Genomic DNA, 17,920 nt, shown 5'->3' on the forward strand with positions numbered 1-17,920 from the left:
GGCTCACTAATAATATGCGGGAGACTCTAAATCACGTTACAAAAGGCCGAGGTGGCGCGTAGCCGCGCGCGTGAATGGCGCGGCCCGAGGACTGGATTTCAATTTGTCTTGATCGCCGCGACGTGAATATTAAAAGCTCTCTCCGTTCGCGCGCGCGGAGGAGAATGACTACTAGCTGTGTATATGTATTATGTGTGTGTTTGTAGCGCCGCTTACGAGTGTGCGGGCACCACTCCTGTATTCTGAATACACGCCGTCGTGCTGCGTAATGCCGGTAAACGTTGCTCGTCGCGCGAAGCTAATTATTCTCTATCCATCGCGCTATATGTCCTCGCGAGAGGATTCTTTCACCGTTCGAAAGAGAGAGAGAGAGAGATCGTCGAGCAAAGTCCGTTTGCACAAAAGTGCGGCTTAAGCAAAGTTTACGAGCACGAGTTGTTAAACCGTTACAAGAGGGAGAGATAAGATCGGCGTGAAATCGGTCCTGAATCTGTCTACTTTTTTCCAGGACGATATAATATATGTACCACGTGTATATATGCGTGAGAGAGTGTGTGGATCGAGGCCCGATAGATCCTCTAGAATGGGCGTGCAACAAACGGCACCATCATTTTTCATCGTCGATCGTATTAATTACCGGCGGAGAGATAGTTTGATCGTTCGGGCCCGATCATTAAGCGATCGATTAAAGGGGGGAGAGAGAGAGGTCACACTCTCCTCGCTTGTTAATAGCGGCCCCGTATAGTTATACGAGCGTGTCGATTAAAGATACCTTAATGATTCGCTCGTAATACTGTGCGATCGTCGGCTTCGTGACTCGTTACCGTGACTTATCGTTAATCATATTTCGTTTCGTACGAGCGTACATAAATTACGGTAAACAATGCGAGAGATATCGCCCGTCCCGTATAATATATATGTGTATATATATATATATGTATATGCGAAAGGGGAGAGTTTCCAAGATTTAATTCATGAATATCAGACCGATCTCAGATAAGATAACGCGCGATTGTCGAAATTTCTTACAAATTAGAGATGATTGAGATTTCAGATTAGCCCGGGAGGCTCGAAAACGATGAAATCAATTTCGCCTACGGTGTCCGTCATCGGTGTCGTCGCACGTCACTCGGAATTTAATGATGGCACGATGCGACGTGTGATAGGCACGTATGATGCGCACGCTACTTAAGTAAGGGGGGTCTGTCCTTCCTAATTCTCGGGACAATCTTCCCATTCGCAATTCGATATCACGGATGTATCTTAATATCGTTTTAATCGTCAGGCGCACGAACTTTGAGATGCGAACCGATTTCCTCGTCTTCGAGTCGAGTGCACACACGCAGACGAATATATTATAATGCCCTCTCTTCCATTTCTTTAAGGGCGTTCGAGGCTCTTTTTGATTATCGTTGCCAGCGGCGAGCATCGACAGAAGAGCAAAGGTGGGAAAAATTTGCATCGAGTAGCCGATGAATACCTCAACGAGCAAAAATGTTTAGGAATAAAATCGAGAAGTATACGGGGTGTTCTACATAGATAGTATTATCATATTCTTGGTCGAGAAATAAATATTTTTCTTTGATAGTTTTCAGAAATTTGCAATCGTTTTCCAGATATCTTGTTTTTTTTATATATAAGTGAATACGTTGCCTTTGTTGGTTCCTTATTCTTTATGTAAACATGTTGGTAACTCAGTCGAATATTTATATTTTTATAACAAAACACTTGAACTTTTGAGTTGAAATAAAACAATTTCCCTTGTGGCAAAGTGTAATTTCTTTAGACATAAAGCGATATGCTTCGATGTAAATAAAGTAGATATTAATATTTTTATAATTTATATAATGCAAATAGATTTAATTATAATAGAATTTCTATACCTACAGGAAAAATTCCGAATCAAGATTGTTCTTCTATTTTTTATCTCAATAAAAAAAAAGAAATTTCCAAAAACAATATGTTTCTGGAATTTTTGTCAAAAGATAAAAAATGTTCATTTTTTGACGAAGAATATCATCGATCTCTATCTATATAAGACAACACTCTGTATATATGTATATGTATAGCACGAAGCGACCGTATAATTTTATCATTAACATCCGATACGCTTTCCAGATTTCGTCTTCTTTCAAACTTTCATAATTGACAAGATAAAGATAATGACAATGTAAGATAAAAGTAGAGATACAGGATACAGATACAGATCTCCATCGATCTACAGAATATAATCAAGGATGTAAAATTTTCTACAAACGCGCTCGACTATAATATTTTTGTGTTTGCTCCGAACAAATGACACGAGTACGTCCAAGAGTCTACGGGAAGAATGTAGGTGATAAAGCGGAGGGAAATATCGAAGAGTAAAGAGAGAGCGATCTACGCGGCGCTCATTGTGGTCCAACCACACGACGGTCGTATAAATCTACGAGGAAGTTATTGCTTCTGCATCCGTTTCCGTCCCACGGCCCCGCGTTTCTCCTTTTCGTCGGAGCTTCCTCTCTACTCGCCGTCTGATACTTGGCGGTTTACGACTCACGCGGATATTATCATCCCCCACTCGTCACTTTTCCGACAGTTTTCTCGAAATGAGTTTCTAGATCGTCTCTCCCAAGTAAGACTCGCGCTCCTTTACAAAGACTGACGCCGGTCGGCAGTCTCTTAATCCTTGAAATACATTTTTCTCTAAATTTGACATGTAGCGAGAAATTTAATCTTTGTTTCGATATTTTAAATTACCCCGTTATTGTTTTCAAAGTGTTTTTTAATCATTGTTGCTGTAATTGATCAGGTTGACCATTGAATCAGCACGCTAGCCCCATCATTTGTTGCAAAATGCATTATATGTCAGTGTACTATTATCAAATTTTATCTGCACACTTTTATTTTACACAATAATTATTATTATAATAATTATATTCAAAATGTCAACCTATTTCTGCGCCACTGTAACGTACATTTTAAAGCATGTCGAATAAAAGGCAATAAAGCGTCATCCCCGTGAAGAGCAAGTGCGAGCAATCCCGAAGTTAATTGCGAGCTCCGTACGGCGAAAGAATAAGATGTTCTCCGAGGATAAGGGACCCACAGAGTGCATCGTGCACTCGCTTCGAGTGCACGCGACGTGAAACGCAACTGCACATGCAGTAAGTTTTACCTGCTTACATACGTGTACGGACAACGGGAGCGACGATTGTGAGTCGCAGCCGCCGCGAGTCTTATTAGTGCGGCACTTTACTCGGGACAGACGACTGTAGCTGCGGCGGGAAGGCAGATTGCGCGATTCCTTTTCGTCTAATTGCACTTTACTTCTTCGATCCCAGAGATTGTCCCATATAGATAGGATACATGATCGGTACTTTGTCAAAAAAAAAAGTAAGCATCTCTTTCTTTGGATAACATTTCCGGAAACGTGTCGTTTTCGAGATATCTCATTCTTTTTTAATATATCAATACGGTGCACTTGTTTGCTGTCTTGGATCCCGCGTGAAATTCTGTTATTTTCAATTAAATTAAATTTTTTCATTATATAGGAATTGCGTTTCTACTTTATACTTTAAATAAATCAAAATAAGTAATCAAACTCTCGAAATAGAGATGTCAGATTGAAAATTGAGATCGCAAGTAAGAGATAAATTTCTCCATTCGGAATTCTTCGTGTAAAAATTCTATTACAACTGTATAATATTTACATAGCATATATAGACATGAACTACTACTATACTTATCTACTTTGTTTACATCAGAGCCGGAAAACACGTCGCTGCCATAAAGGAAGTTGTCTTATGTCAACTTGAAACTTCTTCAAGTGTTTCATTGTAAAATATAAATATTAGACTTAATTATAACAGAATTACCAAAATGTTTACACAAAACCAGAAAATGCATTATGTTAGTATTAAAATATTTAAAAAAAGGTATCTCGAAAGCGAAAATTTTCCGGAAATTTTGCCTCGTTTTATGACAAGAGATAGAGTAATACATCCTATTTATGTAAGATTATTCTGTATACATAAAAAAGTAGTTTCCAGCACGTGTTTGGGACGAATTTTTACAAGATATATAGCTTGGAACACTCGTGCAAGGTCATTCATAATGTAAGCGTTGTACAAACTGTAGCACGTGCTTTTTCAGAGATAGGATAGAACCGGGAAATTTTTACACGAGTGAAAAAGTCGAGCTCGATTGTGTTTGAAGAGGGAAGTGTTTTCTATGCAAGTTATTCAGCGCGCGAATCCATCTACACTTAATTAGACCACCGCGACTTAATCGACTCGAAACGCGAGTGTTTATCGATCATCAGTAGACGAATTAAAATTTATCGCTCGCGCGAGAAGTAAATAAATAGAATATAAAAACGAGAGAGAGAGAGAAAGAGTTGTGAAAAGAAACCTTACGACTCTTGTACGACATCCTGTTATAACAGGCCGTTATCTTTTCCTACGATCAGACGCGGCGGGCCGCAATAACGCAAAAACGAAGTAAAAGGAGTAGTGACTCTATCCTCGCTTCTCTCGTGTTTTGATGCTAAAAATAGTGACACATCGTGTCGCGCAACAATGCAGCACGCGTTGCGCGGATGCATCTGGACCGCAGCAGTCCTTCGTCACCGACTTCTCCTAAAATTATCTCAAACGCGGCATCGGCCTCCTATTTTACTAGTCGTTTCGACGCCTCGAGTGGGAGTCGCGTGCCATTAGTCGGCCTCTCCCTCTCTCTCTCTATTCATCTTACACGTAATACCCCAAACTTTTCTATCGCGTCTTTCCGCCCGACTGCAATGTTTCCGAAACGGCCCTGCCCTTCGCAGCTGCGAGCAGTCGGCTCGTAACTCTTCCTTACGAAAGGACAAGGATTTAAAATGTACTTAAACTACTATATACGGTATCTATATCTTTTCTCTTCGTATTCTTCAGAAATAAAATATCCTTATCCGCTTAATTCACGCGAAAAAATCTAGTTGATCAAAACGAGGAATGTAAGTAGTTGTCCTAATCGTAATCTCGAAATGATTTTAAAATTAGCGACATAACGAGCGCACGTTTTCTCAGTCCCCCCCCCCCCCCCCTAGTAACGTCGGCAGTTTCATTTAGAGTCTAGACGAGTCTCTCCTCCTTCTGTGGGGGGAAACGAGGGGGTTCGGCGCGCTTCCCGGTATCTCTGATATTTATAATCGCGAAACCTCGTCCCCGTATTAAAAGGCCCGATTCTCGGATTAGCGGAAGCTAGGACGGTCTTAGATCTCGTACGGGAGACGACCGACACGTGTCGTGTCAAAAGACGGTCTTCTCCCCTGTCTGCTCCTCGCCCCTTGGTTCCTTTCCCCATCTCGTCGTCCTTCCATCACTGCGTATTCAATCTCCCGCTCTCTTTCTATCTCCCATTTTCCATTCTCCGTTTTCAAACGTTCCTTAAATATACACGTCTCTCGTATCGTCCCGGAGCGTCTTAATTTCCTACATCATTCGATGTACCGCGACATTTGCGGCACGCCTACCATATGGAAGGATAAGTCACTTTGAGCGGCGCGTAAAGCGAGAGAGACACTCTTGTGTGTGTATACCGTTATACGAGACTCTCTCTTATATGCAGACTCTATTAAATTATCGCGAATTGCCGGGTAATCATTCACTCATGACCTATTCGTTTGTCTGCGAGAAACGCGACGTAATAAATTAATAATTCATCATTGCGTATGTGGCCTGCGCTTACGCACTTTCCGCCGATCGGGATAATGTTCACTGATACGTAATAAATCAATGCTGAGAAACAGAGAGAGAAAGATGTTCCGTTACGCGCGGCATAATTTACGATGTAATTCCTAAATTGCCGTAGCGAGCCGTCGCGCGATTCACCGGCATCGTTTTATAGCTCTGCCGTTGTCTGTTCTCAGTCCAATTAAATCATAGCGCGCGTCTCGAGGTGCATCGCATTCGAGGTCTCTAAACCGAGGAGATGTCTCACTCTTATTTCTTTTTTGGTCGTGCGAATCTTTTAGATTGGCGAGCGTGCGCATGCGGTTGCACGCGTGGTCGAATAACGCGACCGGGCGTCTCTGAAATAGCGCAATTAAGCAAATGACGCGTCCCACACGTGCCCGAGCGTTCTTTACCCTTCCCTTCTTCTTCGCTTTTATCCTCTCTTTTATCCTCTCTTTTATCCTACTCCTGTCCTGGCCAAAATTCGCCCAGAATGTTGGGGCAACGATATAAATTCCCCCTGACGCGACATATTCGAAAGATTGGTATTCATTTTTATACCAAAGAAGAGTGCGGCCACACGCAACTCTTTTTTTTGTAACCTGGTAACGGGAATAATTTCTACAACACCGGAAATATCGGAGAAGCGCGGAGCCGAATGTAATTAACGACTTATCGCGTCAGCTCGATCGGCTTTTCCGCGTTTACCGTATCGAACCGTTTTGCGGAGATCGCGCGGCAGATAAGCGCACAAGCCTTGTCGATCCTCTCTCGATAATACCAATAATTTTCAACTTTCGTGCGCGCACAAGATCGAAAGGTAGGAGGGGCGGGGTTTCCGCGTTTCTGCTGCAACGCATTGATAAATATATGAACCTGTAAGAAGGGGCAGATGCAAGATTTCACCGGGTAATCCGTGCGCACAAGGAGACGCACAAAGAGCAGAGGGTTCCGCCGAGTTCGCGAATGAGGACGGTCGTGTGCCGACATACGTACATACGCAGGTATAGGTATAGCGTGTGCATGATGCGGTCGGTCGTTGCAAAAGTGTCGTTCGATTCGAGACGGCGGTATAAAGACCGACGTGCACGGACGACCGCGAGTGTATACCGATGCAATGAGGGCAAGTGCAGTGCGTGCGCGCACCCGATGTGCCACGCACCGTTATTGCCGTATGTAACCGTCACTTTTCGGGACAGCTGCCGAAAAAAGGGACTTGCGCGCGCGCGCACGCGCCTCTCTCGCACCATTATATGTAATTTTCGCGGAGATAAAAGCGCGCGCGCGCGCGCGCGGAAAAAGGACAAGGGTCATTTTCGCTCTATGTCGTGTGTCACTTTTTTCCTCTCCTGTCGACGAGAGTCGACGAAAAAAACACGACACCATGTATTTACCGTGGCGAAGATAATCGCGAGCATCGGTACATCGCGACGACGATGAGCAACGTACGTCTTCCTTTTCCGGGTCAGTCTTGTCGCTGCGAGATTTCGGACGGATAACGCAAAAAGCCGCGTGATCACTCTTTTCCATTCTCTCTCTCTCTCTCTCTCTCTCTCTCTCTCTCTCTCTCTCTTCTTCTGTTTTTTTACAGATAATATAGAAGAGTATTACGTCCCATTATTAACCCTTTAACGATGACACGAAATACCCACATGCTAATGAGCAGCTGGAGTATCGTTAAAGATAAAAGAAATTATATTACATATCGGTTATTCCAACTTGTGCTGCGCTCAAACGAAATTCGCGTATATAAATTTATTGTTATCAGAATTTACTAGGGAGTTGATTCCATATCAAGAGATAAACGGTAGAGATACACGGTAGCATCTCCCGCCAAATCATTCGTGAACCGTCCAGTTAGATTTTATCGTATCTCGAGAACGATTAAGGTCAATCTTAAGAGATTTGATCGATAGTTTTTATTCCTCAATTATATTAGGAAATAATTAGGAAGTTAATATAAGAATTTTTTTTCTCGTAAGAACTAAACCTTTCTACCTGATCTTGATTGTGACTGGATAGACAATCGTTGAATTTCAACAATTTACCCACAACATTGCAACTCTTTACGTATATACGTACACACAGTTTTTCAGAATAAAAATTGCATATTCCACATTGTGAATGGATATCATGTGACGGAACGCGCGGTCAACATTTCTAAGGAATAGGTTGTCGTCAGGTCATTCCATGACTGGCTAAAAAATCTGACCAGTTTGGTTATTATGACGATGGATTAGGAAAGAGGGAAGGACCGAGAGAGGAAGGGACGGGGAAGAAACACTCGTAGCGAGACGAGAGTTGCTTTGATACTTGGTGCGTGCGAAGCGGAAAAGCCTCGGTAAAAATGATCAGAGATAATCTCCTTTTGTGGACCCTGGTACAATTGCACTTTTGTGTCGCTCGCCGACAAATACGCGCGCGTGAATGTGCTCGGATAAAGGAGGAAGGAGAAGGAAGGAAAGGGGAGAGGAAGATTCCCCGACATTTGTCTCCTCTCTCTATCTTTACACGGATAAACGAGGTGGAGACGACGAATGAGGAGCAAAAGAAGACAATATTTTACACGGACGTATATACACGAGGGTGGGCGCGTGTTCTCTCATCGTTACGCGGTCCCGTCGCGTATCCCGCGTGTGTATGTGTATGTGTATATATATACATATACGTGCATATATCGGTGCGCTTATAGATGTAGCGCACGAATGTAGCCTGAATGAATACGAGCGACACTTGCACCCACATGATTCATTGAAATTCAAATGATATCTCTCCGGCTCGTCTCTCTCGGAATGATGCAGACGCGTTAGTGTATGTGTATGTGTATGTCTGCGTTGTGTATGGCTGCGTTGTGTGTGTGTGGGGGGGGAGGGGGGCCCACCGTGCACGTATATATCGGCGCGATTCCCGCGATGCTCCTTCGTCGTCTGTGACAGCGTGACACCCCATGAAAACGCGCGTGCTTTACATATATGCATATATGTTAGTCGGAGATATTCATTATAATAGCGAGCGCGAGCCGTATAATATGATGCACCTTTGGTATGCTAACCGGGGTCAAAATGTAACCCTCTGTCGCCGACGAGATTCGTATCCCCCCTCCGGACACGATGGAGACATCCCCGAATTCCAACACGCATCCATCCCTCCCACGCTGACGCTCAATCGTCTCGCGTTATCGTAACGTGCTATATTTATATCATTAGAGATCGTTAGAGCGCGATCGCGTTTAACGTTAAAAAAGAAATAGAATATGCAAAAAGATAGAAAGAGAGCGGAAAGAGATGAAGATGGAGAAGAATATATACGAAGAGACCAAGATGATATGTTGCGTTTACACGCGCGATAGTGGAACCGAACGGAAGAAGCGTAAGAATTGGTTTACTTTGCAATTCATTCGCGATAAGAGGACACGCAATAATTACTACAATTATTATTATCGCAGATCGTGAAAAAAAAAAAAACATATTGTAAATCTAAGGGACATATTATGTAAAATTTATCGCTCGGAAGATCGATATTTTGACGTTAATCGAGAGAATGCATGTAGAAATCGAATCTCATCATATTCATAAGTCTAATGTAACTTTACACGTGTAATACACGAGAGAGAAAAATGAGACAGAAAATATAAAAAAAAAAAAAAAAAAACGCCCGCGTCAGGAGAAATGGCTACCGTTGATCAACGATACGCCACATCCTGTTGTTGGAAATCTCGTTTCTGCGAATCAGCATGCGGCGTATAACGAACCCTTTAACCATCTGCTGTCAAAAGTGTCGCGCTGACCTGTCTAGAGCGTGTCTCGCGATAAAAATCGTAACGAAATTACGGAGAATTATGAATAAGCCAGTTGTTTCCCGGTTATTTTTCCTGCCAACTGTGTAAAGATCGACAATCGACCGCAGATAGATTACACGATGGAGGGTATTTAAAACAACATTGATCACGGTCGTTTTTTATATATAATCCACAAATAAAAAGTTGAGAAAATAATAATTCTAAAGGCAGATTACATGCTCTCCATTAACAGTCCATTATTCAGCATTATGTTCCAATTGTGTTCGCACCTGTTAGAATACTTTGGAAAGATATCCCTTGGATAGTATCCCTTGGAGCAGGACTTGTAAGAGGAAAGAATTGCTGTGGAACGTTGGTAGTTCTATTTGAAATAATATAAACAGAAAGATTTTCGAATCGATGACAAAGAACTACAATATACTTTGTTTCGGAGATTTTTTAAATATTTTGTTGAGAAATATATTAACTCAAGGGAAAATATATTAGGCTATGAAAGACCGACATCTCCACAACAATCTTTCAGTGACTCGAAAGTGTTAAACCTTTGGCTTAACGACTATTATATTCAGAATCTCATAACTCATCCAATTGTTGATTATTAAACACTAAAAGAATCTGCGGGTTAATGTATCGTTTGAGAAAAAAGAAAAGCGGCGAACCTAGACGGTCAAAGTGTTGCACGGACAGGTGTTGCACGGACTAAGTAAATTAGCTCGATAAGGTTGTCGAACGCGGCTATTTTCATCCGGCTTACAATTAGTCACTTTTCTTTTTCGCCCTATTCGCGGTCTTATATAATCGCGAGTGCCGCATTCGTCGGAAGATATCGTAAGGCTCGCTTAACGCGTAATTACTCTTACGCGTATCGCGTTAATTGTCGGCGATTTGTACGCGAACTGCATCGATGTTACGAGAGTCTAACGCTCGTAAAAGTTGCTGCACCGCAGCGGCGAGGATTTAATTGTCTCTCGAATTACGTCATTCGAGGGAGAAAGCTAAACTACCCTTCCTCCGCTATTCCAGAAACGGAAGGGTGCGACAATGGAACCATTCGGACGATTTCCAACAAACGAGTCTCACATATGCAACGCACAATAATAATCCCGTTGCACCGTGCAGTAATTGCGCTTTCGCATGCGTAACCCGGTTAATTGATCGATAAGCGAAAGCAAGAGGACGGACCCGCGAATGGCAATATTAGTGAAGAAGGAAAGCTTTCCATTTTTCCTTTGCAAGCCGCCGTAGGCGTGTAGTTTCTTATCGTTTATCAACGTGGCTATATCGTCATAGTATTGGTAATGTCTCCGATATAAAATAGCGTGGGAGCAATTTGTTCATCGTTACAAAGCGGATATGCATTATCGCGCATTGATACGCGGCATAATTTTCGTTGCCTGCGATATTCTGTAATAGAAATCGATTGTCGTTGTCGATAATGTTTACAATATTTCACAATATATTTAACGTCCGGCGATATCGACTCAAATTTGCGCGACAAGGTTAATACGAGCTGTGCGATACAGACATATAGAGGGAGAGGGAGAGAAAATGCCTCTATAAATATTTCGAAAAAAATAAGCGCGCAAACGTCACACCGATCGTGTCATATTTTTATATATACTCCGTCAGTAGCGGCGACGTTAGATATCGCGATATGTCACGCATCAGTCGAGTTCCCAAAATAGAACGAAAGAAGACTCCCGTCGCGTCTTATCACGCTTCCTTAATATATTACATAACGAGTTAGCGTGGTTAAAAAAATGCAAAATTCTTGTCACTCGCGTTATTTGGTCGGCACGAGTGTTGTCGGATTACAAGAACGCAAGTTACGAGCGCATCGATCGGGAAAGAAACCGCGCGAGAATCTAATCCCAAGTGTCTGGATGAATTGGACGACCCGAATGCGATTGCAATTGTATAAAACGCAACAAGGACGACACGTGTCTCACTTGACAGAAGCGATCACGTGGAAAGTAGCGAGAGAAACTTTTTATTCGATTTCTCTTGCCTTCTCCCGAATGATTTCGCGGAGATATATAAAAGCGCGGGTTTTTTTTTCTCTCTCTCTTTCTCGAAAAGGGGTTCGAGAGCATTCTCTCTTGAACAAAAACGACATTATTTGTCGAAATTACAAAAGACCGTTCCCATCCGCGTCCCACGTTCAACCACGACGGCAGCGACGACACGAATCGTATGTTCTGAGTTTTAGGTGCATCGTTGCATTTGCATAATGATAATGCATTTACATAATCACAATGATAACTCGAGGGTGATCCAGCTCGCGCGCTCGTCATCGTTTCGCTATCCTGCGCACATAAGGTGTCCTGATTTTGCGTATAGAGGAATGCATTTTTTTTTTTATTATATATTCTTCGTATTTTATAAATTTACAATTCCGTTCATTTAAAATTTAAAAGATTAATTTACAGCTCAAATTTTGGTATCATTAATTATCAGACTTGTAAGTCAAAATTTACAAAGAAAATACTCTCATCTATACAACTTTGTTGCTTGTAATTGAATGTATTTGTTAAGGAAAGATTTACTTTAAAACGAAGAAAACAAAATATTTGGGGCGAGTTTACCCGACTATCCTGTGCATCGAGCCACGCATTTTTGCACGTTGTAATAAGTACTCCCGCGCGTAAACGAGTGGACGCGCAATAGAGAGGAGCAGTCAATCTTCTCGATCCATACGGTTGAATACACATAGTACACACACGTATAGACAAGCCATATAAGGCGTAAAAGACGCGCGCGCGCGTATAGGAGCGAAATAGCTGGCAATTTGCAGGTTTACGAGTTATTTCACAATGGCTGCAAAGTATAGTGCTACAGTATTATATCGCCGTAGTGGCTCGAAAGAGTGTGTATGTGTGTGCGCAAGTTACATCGGAATACATGTAGGAGACGCGAAGGTTGGTCTCGCGTGGACGGGTCGTTGCTCGTGTTGGGTATCACCGTCGATGGATTGTATTGTCCGAACTTTGTGTACATACAAGACAGATACACGACGAGCCTTGTTTCACTAAAACCCCAAGCTCCTGGCCCCGACGCGACATAATCGGCTTTCGCGCGTGTGTTCACCTCGTGTATGTCAAGACAATAACCGTCCGACTATAAACCCGTCCGAAGATTGAGCGTTTTCACGTTCCGTCGAGTCGATGGTCCGATTCGGCAAATCTAAATAGAGGAACATTTCGTTCTCGAATGGCGAATTTTTTGAAAGCGACGCCTAAATTCGTAAAAAAAAAAAAAAAAAAAAAAAAAAAAATCGCGAAAGTATGGTACGCGAACGATTACCGACACCTCGTAAGGAAAGAAAAATAAAAAAGAAAGAACGAAACGGCGGAGGAAGAGTAAAACAGACGAAACCACCATCACCCCGAAGAAGAAAGATTAAAGAGCAGCTTGTACGCCCTCGCCGGAATGATGGATGCGATCCGTGAGATGCGGGCGCCGTTCGCAAGTAGGTGGAGACTTCTATTTCCATTCCCGCGTGCACGTTGTTTCTCGTTTCCCTACAGCGTTCGTCTTTCGCGCGCCGTTGGTCCCCGCTCGTTGTACACGCTTTAATCGATGATGAGCGCTTCGCGAAAGAACGGCGCGAATGCAGCTTCTCCGAAAGTATCGAATACGCGAAAATAGCGTGTACTCGATTTTCTAGATTCGCGTACGAATGCTCTCAAAAGCGCGACGCGATCATCCTCGGTGGTAGATGGATAGGTGCGTATAGCTTTGTCACGCGGTCCGTGAGAAGATATTGGCCCGCGCGCGCGAACAACAATCTAAATGGTAATCCAATACCACACCCTCTTCGCAAAAAGCGAAAAACCGCGAGCGGGGTCACCGCAAAAAGCGTTAACAAGGCTGCGATGCGAAGTCCGGCTAATTCTATAACTTCGCCCCTTCCCCCTCCCCTACTCCCACCCCCGTCTCCATTCTCCGGCAGTCCCTACGTATCTTATATAGGCTCTCATATAGCGCTCCGAAATGCCCGATCGTCTTCTTGCCTCGCAACACCGTCAACGAACTCGCCGTTCGGGGACGGTCGGTCGGTAATTATCTCCCGGCCGTGTAAAAATAATAATTAGCTTCCATCGTTGCATTAATTAAAGCACCTCCCTCCATCTTTCTCTTTCACTCGCTGGCCGGTTCGCCATCTCGTTTCGCGCGGGGAGAGCTCTGCCGTAATTACACGTCCCTCGCGGCACTAACCAGTGTCCCACAAAGGTGACCGCGCGAGTTGTTCACGCCCACGACACTCGGCCTGGGTTCGCGGGATCGCGCACGGCACGCACGGCACGCATCGCCGATGCTACGTTCTCGGGGAAATTTTTCGGATCGTTCATTTTACAGACGCATTTTCAGTCAGCGTTCCTTTGTCGAACCGTCTGTAACTTTGTCGAGTCGCACGCGATTCGTATATTGGATATGAGCCGGATGATAATCTTTCAGAGAATTTGAAGCTAATTAGAATTTAAAGCACAGTTCTCTGCCGCAGAAGCGTTCAGCAAAAGGATGATTAAGCGAGCAAATTCCCCGTACATATTATATTGCAATGTAATATATTATAAAATTTGCAAAAATTGGGATCTGTTAGACTTAATCAAGTTTCAAGCTTGGATTGAGAGAGAGAATATCGGAAAGAGTGCCGATACGTAAAAGCATGTTAGTATCGCTCAAGACGCGTGATCATACCCGAAAAGCCGAGGAAGACGTACGTATTTACTAATAAGTACTTGCCTGACGCACCTGTCTGAATTGTTCTTCGAAGTTCCAGTTGGATCCGGACGGATGCTGATTGTTCGTCGACGCCGCGCTGCGAGACTCACACTCGCGAGACTCTCCGTTATTTCTGGAGCTTCCTTGCGAGGATTCGCTGTTGTTCCTGCAGCTTCGTTGCGGCGACTCGCCGGTCTGCGAATTGGTAGCGGGAGGTTTCACGGAGACGGAGGCCATCATCAGTTGATTCTCGACATTCATCGCATTTGCGTTACTCGAAGCGAGTGGTTGCGAATGATTGTTTTGCGGATGCTGTTGCTGCCGCTGCGGTATCATCGGCGGCAACGGCGGCGGCGGTGATCCGTACATGGCTGGAAACAGGGGTACGTGGAAGCTACCACTGGTTATTGCAGCCTGCAGAGTTTCCAAATTAGTATTTCTGTTTTGCTGCCTCTCTGACTCAGTGTACTATATGAAACAAAAAAAATTGTCCCACAATAATATCCGATTCATAAAAGTTTATACGGTGAAAAAAATTATCATCTAGTTGATTAACATTATAGAGAGGAAAGGCACACGCGCACATACATACACACGAGTCGTTCTTTTATAAAGTAATCTCTTACAAAATTTTTATTCCATCATTTGCAAAACTTGAAAACATTATAAATTATGTCTTTTACTGAAAAATGTAACCAGTCAGATATCAATCGCTCTATTATCATTTATTGTCAGTTGAGATATAATATTAAAAAGCTCCAATTGTTGCGAAATTTTCTAAGAACTTTATAAAAGAAGATCTTTTAATTTTCACACGCTACACACATGTATTATAGTATATACTATTGTGCACGATGCGATCTCTCTCTTTCTTATCAGAATACCGATTGTAAAGATATTTGCGCTCATCTAGTGTCATCCGGTTTAGGCTGTTGTGTAATAAAAAAAAAAGAAATCTATTGTCACGGTGACGCAATGGTAACTCATTTATGACTGTCAACGCTGTTACGACTATCTCACGATTTTCCACGATTCGTGTTACCCCACTTTTGTGAGTCAATGAACGCTCAAATGTGTCAAAGAACTTTTATGACGAATTATGCGTTGCTTATCTCTACAGAAACTCAATAGGACAAACGATAGGGAACTCATCACAATAAGACTATTTTTCGAAATCTGTATTTTTTTCTCTCCTCCCCCTTTTTCCCTCTCGCCCCCCTTCCCCCCTCTCTCCTTTTCTCTTACAAGTGTCGATAAAGCGTGTATATACTCGAAGCGGAATACTTTATACCGAAGCAAATGATCGAAAGAGATTAATATACAACAAGTAAAACAAGTTAGTTGCTCTTCACCAACCATGCCTTTAAGCTTCGCCAGAATCTGCGGATGCATGTTCATTAAATGGTTTAAGTGCGTTAATGAAGATGTGCTAGTAGCCCCAATGTCCAGCGGCTGCGAGCTGCCTTGAAGCGGTTGCGAAAGGAAGTCTTCTTCATCCTGTACCTCATCATCCAGATCGGAGTCAATCTCTTCTCTATACGACTGAAACCATAAGAGAACACAAAATTTTGATCGTTTATTCTACGAAATTCCATTTCAATATTAGATCCTAATTCAATATTAGAGAAATTTCAATATCGCATCTATATAACTATATTAATAAATAGACGATATTATTGTGTGTCATATAAAGTTGTTAAACGCAAATATTCTTTCTACTAATATTTTTTCTATGTATATTGATAATCAGTCGAGCTTTTCGCTTTTCTTCGTTTTCGTTTCAAACTTATGCAAATTTCGCGATTAGGTGACGAGATTTCGCAAGGTGATTACCTCGAAAAACCGCGATGGTATATTTTGCGTAGTCGGAATGGAATAAGAAACACAGCAACATCTATTGATAACGCGATACCAACCGCGCAATCGTGAAGCAACGAGGGCATAGATAGCGAGACATTAAACATTAATTAGGAAAATGGCGAATGCAATGAGTTATATACACCGAGATAGCCGCTATCGAGTAACATTATTATGCTACGGGTGTCATAAGTGTTTTACGGCTGTGCCCATTGCGCGTCGGTGCCGGCATAAAAATTTACAAAGTCACATTACCGGGAACGGAAACGACCATCGTAAAAAAAAAAAGAGGAGATGGACGTTGCACATTTTTTTTCTCACCTGGAATTAACTCGACCGCTCGATAAATGCGCGCGACTCTCGATGCAAGCGTTAACTTTTGCACGCGTATACCTATTTACTGACGAGGAAAATTTTAGGGATTCATGTTGTATTTTAATCCATGATAAAAATGCGCGCGAAAGAGAGAGAGAGAGAGAGCACGAAAGGCATTCGAAGAGAGTGAAACTCCACTATATTCTACATACGAGGAGGAATATACACGTTTTTTATATCTAAAAGTAGATGTAAATAGATTCATCGAAGCTTCGAATGTATTCGAACGGCGAGAGGCGAGCTTTTACCTGGAAAGGGCGGACTTGAGTAAATATATGCCTATCGGATGCAGGTGGATCTCCAACGGTAAATGCACCGATGTTGGTCGCCCAATCTTAAATGGGACTACGATTGAAGGACAAGGCATCCGCGATGGGGGCGAGGAGCGACAAACGGTTTCTCTCTGTCGGCGTTTTGAGCACGTGTGATAATATTGACCCTCCACGGTGGTGGCCAGAAATGAATGAGCGGCAAGAAATAGAATCCTGATCAAATACGAAACAAGTTCGTTTCTCTCAGATTTTTCAATCGACTCGTTCAAACAGTTAAACCCGTCGCGCTTAATAAGAGAGAAGGACGAAGGATAAGCTTATTAATAACAGAGAATCGAAATTATATATAAAATATTGGAATAAACATGCGTATATATTTTTTTAATAGAATCTAATCGCGCTTCCAATAACGCATCAGTGAAAGTGTGTTCCGGAGGCAAAGAGCTGTTTACGCGAAAAAGTATCGTAGGAATCGCCGCATCTCGGGAGGTAGGGGAAGGCGTGAAAATAAATTATTGGTTAACGCTGTGGCATCGTTATTCTCACCGTGGCGCGCCGGGTTACGAATTATATCATTCAAAAGTGTGTTTGCGGACGGTACCGTCATTACAATAATCACGGTAGAGCCGCGTTCGAGGATGCCATTGTTCTAGTCCCCGAACCGTGCGCTCGCATATATATATACGTAGGTGTCTTATCTCGTATGGAAAGTGACGAGGGAGATGATACGATGGTTGCATCCGCCGAAGCGGATCAAGTATCTCGGAATGGATAAGCATTTATTAATCGACTTGGACTCGGGGAGTTTGAGGTTCCACATAAGACGAGCCTTTTCTATTTGCAGAATATATATGTAGATGTGTATGTATAGATTAATTCTTATCGCATAGAAACTTGTATCTAATTGAATTATTACATAGAAGTTTCCTCAATATTCAACTTTTATTGACACAGATTATAGAATGACGCATCTCCATTTTCTAAATGAGATAAGTTCTTTGATAACAATTGAGGATGACCGGAATAAATCGACGAAGAGGATATCCGATGCGGGTAAAAACTATCGGAGTGAATAAATAAGTGGGCGGTTTCATCTCTCGAAAAGAGAAAATCGCTCTCACATTTCCTCTCCTCTCCCTCCTAACCCGAGAATAAACACGACGAATGTCGATATATCCGTGTATTATATTGTC

The 17,920-nt window shown here is 42.6% G+C and overlaps 1 protein-coding gene across 5 annotated transcripts in view; it reads right to left on the bottom strand.

The window, feature by feature from the left end:
* Positions 1–17,920, bottom strand: part of Retn (retained) — a 98,223-nt gene that overhangs the window by 47,349 nt on the left and 32,954 nt on the right. For 2 of the 5 annotated variants that reach the window (XM_083045291.1, XM_083045288.1), the window contains 2 exons: positions 15,580–15,765; positions 14,245–14,691 (listed from right to left, as the gene is read on the bottom strand). In XM_083045291.1, coding sequence (XP_082901417.1) covers positions 14,245–14,691; positions 15,580–15,765 — 633 coding nt within the window. The remainder of the gene's footprint in view (positions 1–14,244; positions 14,692–15,579; positions 15,766–17,920) is intronic. The other 3 variants (XM_083045292.1, XM_083045289.1, XM_083045293.1) reach the window with 3 other exon arrangements.

This window comes from Prenolepis imparis, unplaced genomic scaffold, assembly GCF_030444845.1.
Source record: "Prenolepis imparis isolate NDT839.2.m4 unplaced genomic scaffold, iyPreImpa1.0 SCAF_9, whole genome shotgun sequence".
Lineage (NCBI taxonomy): Eukaryota > Metazoa > Arthropoda > Insecta > Hymenoptera > Formicidae > Prenolepis > Prenolepis imparis.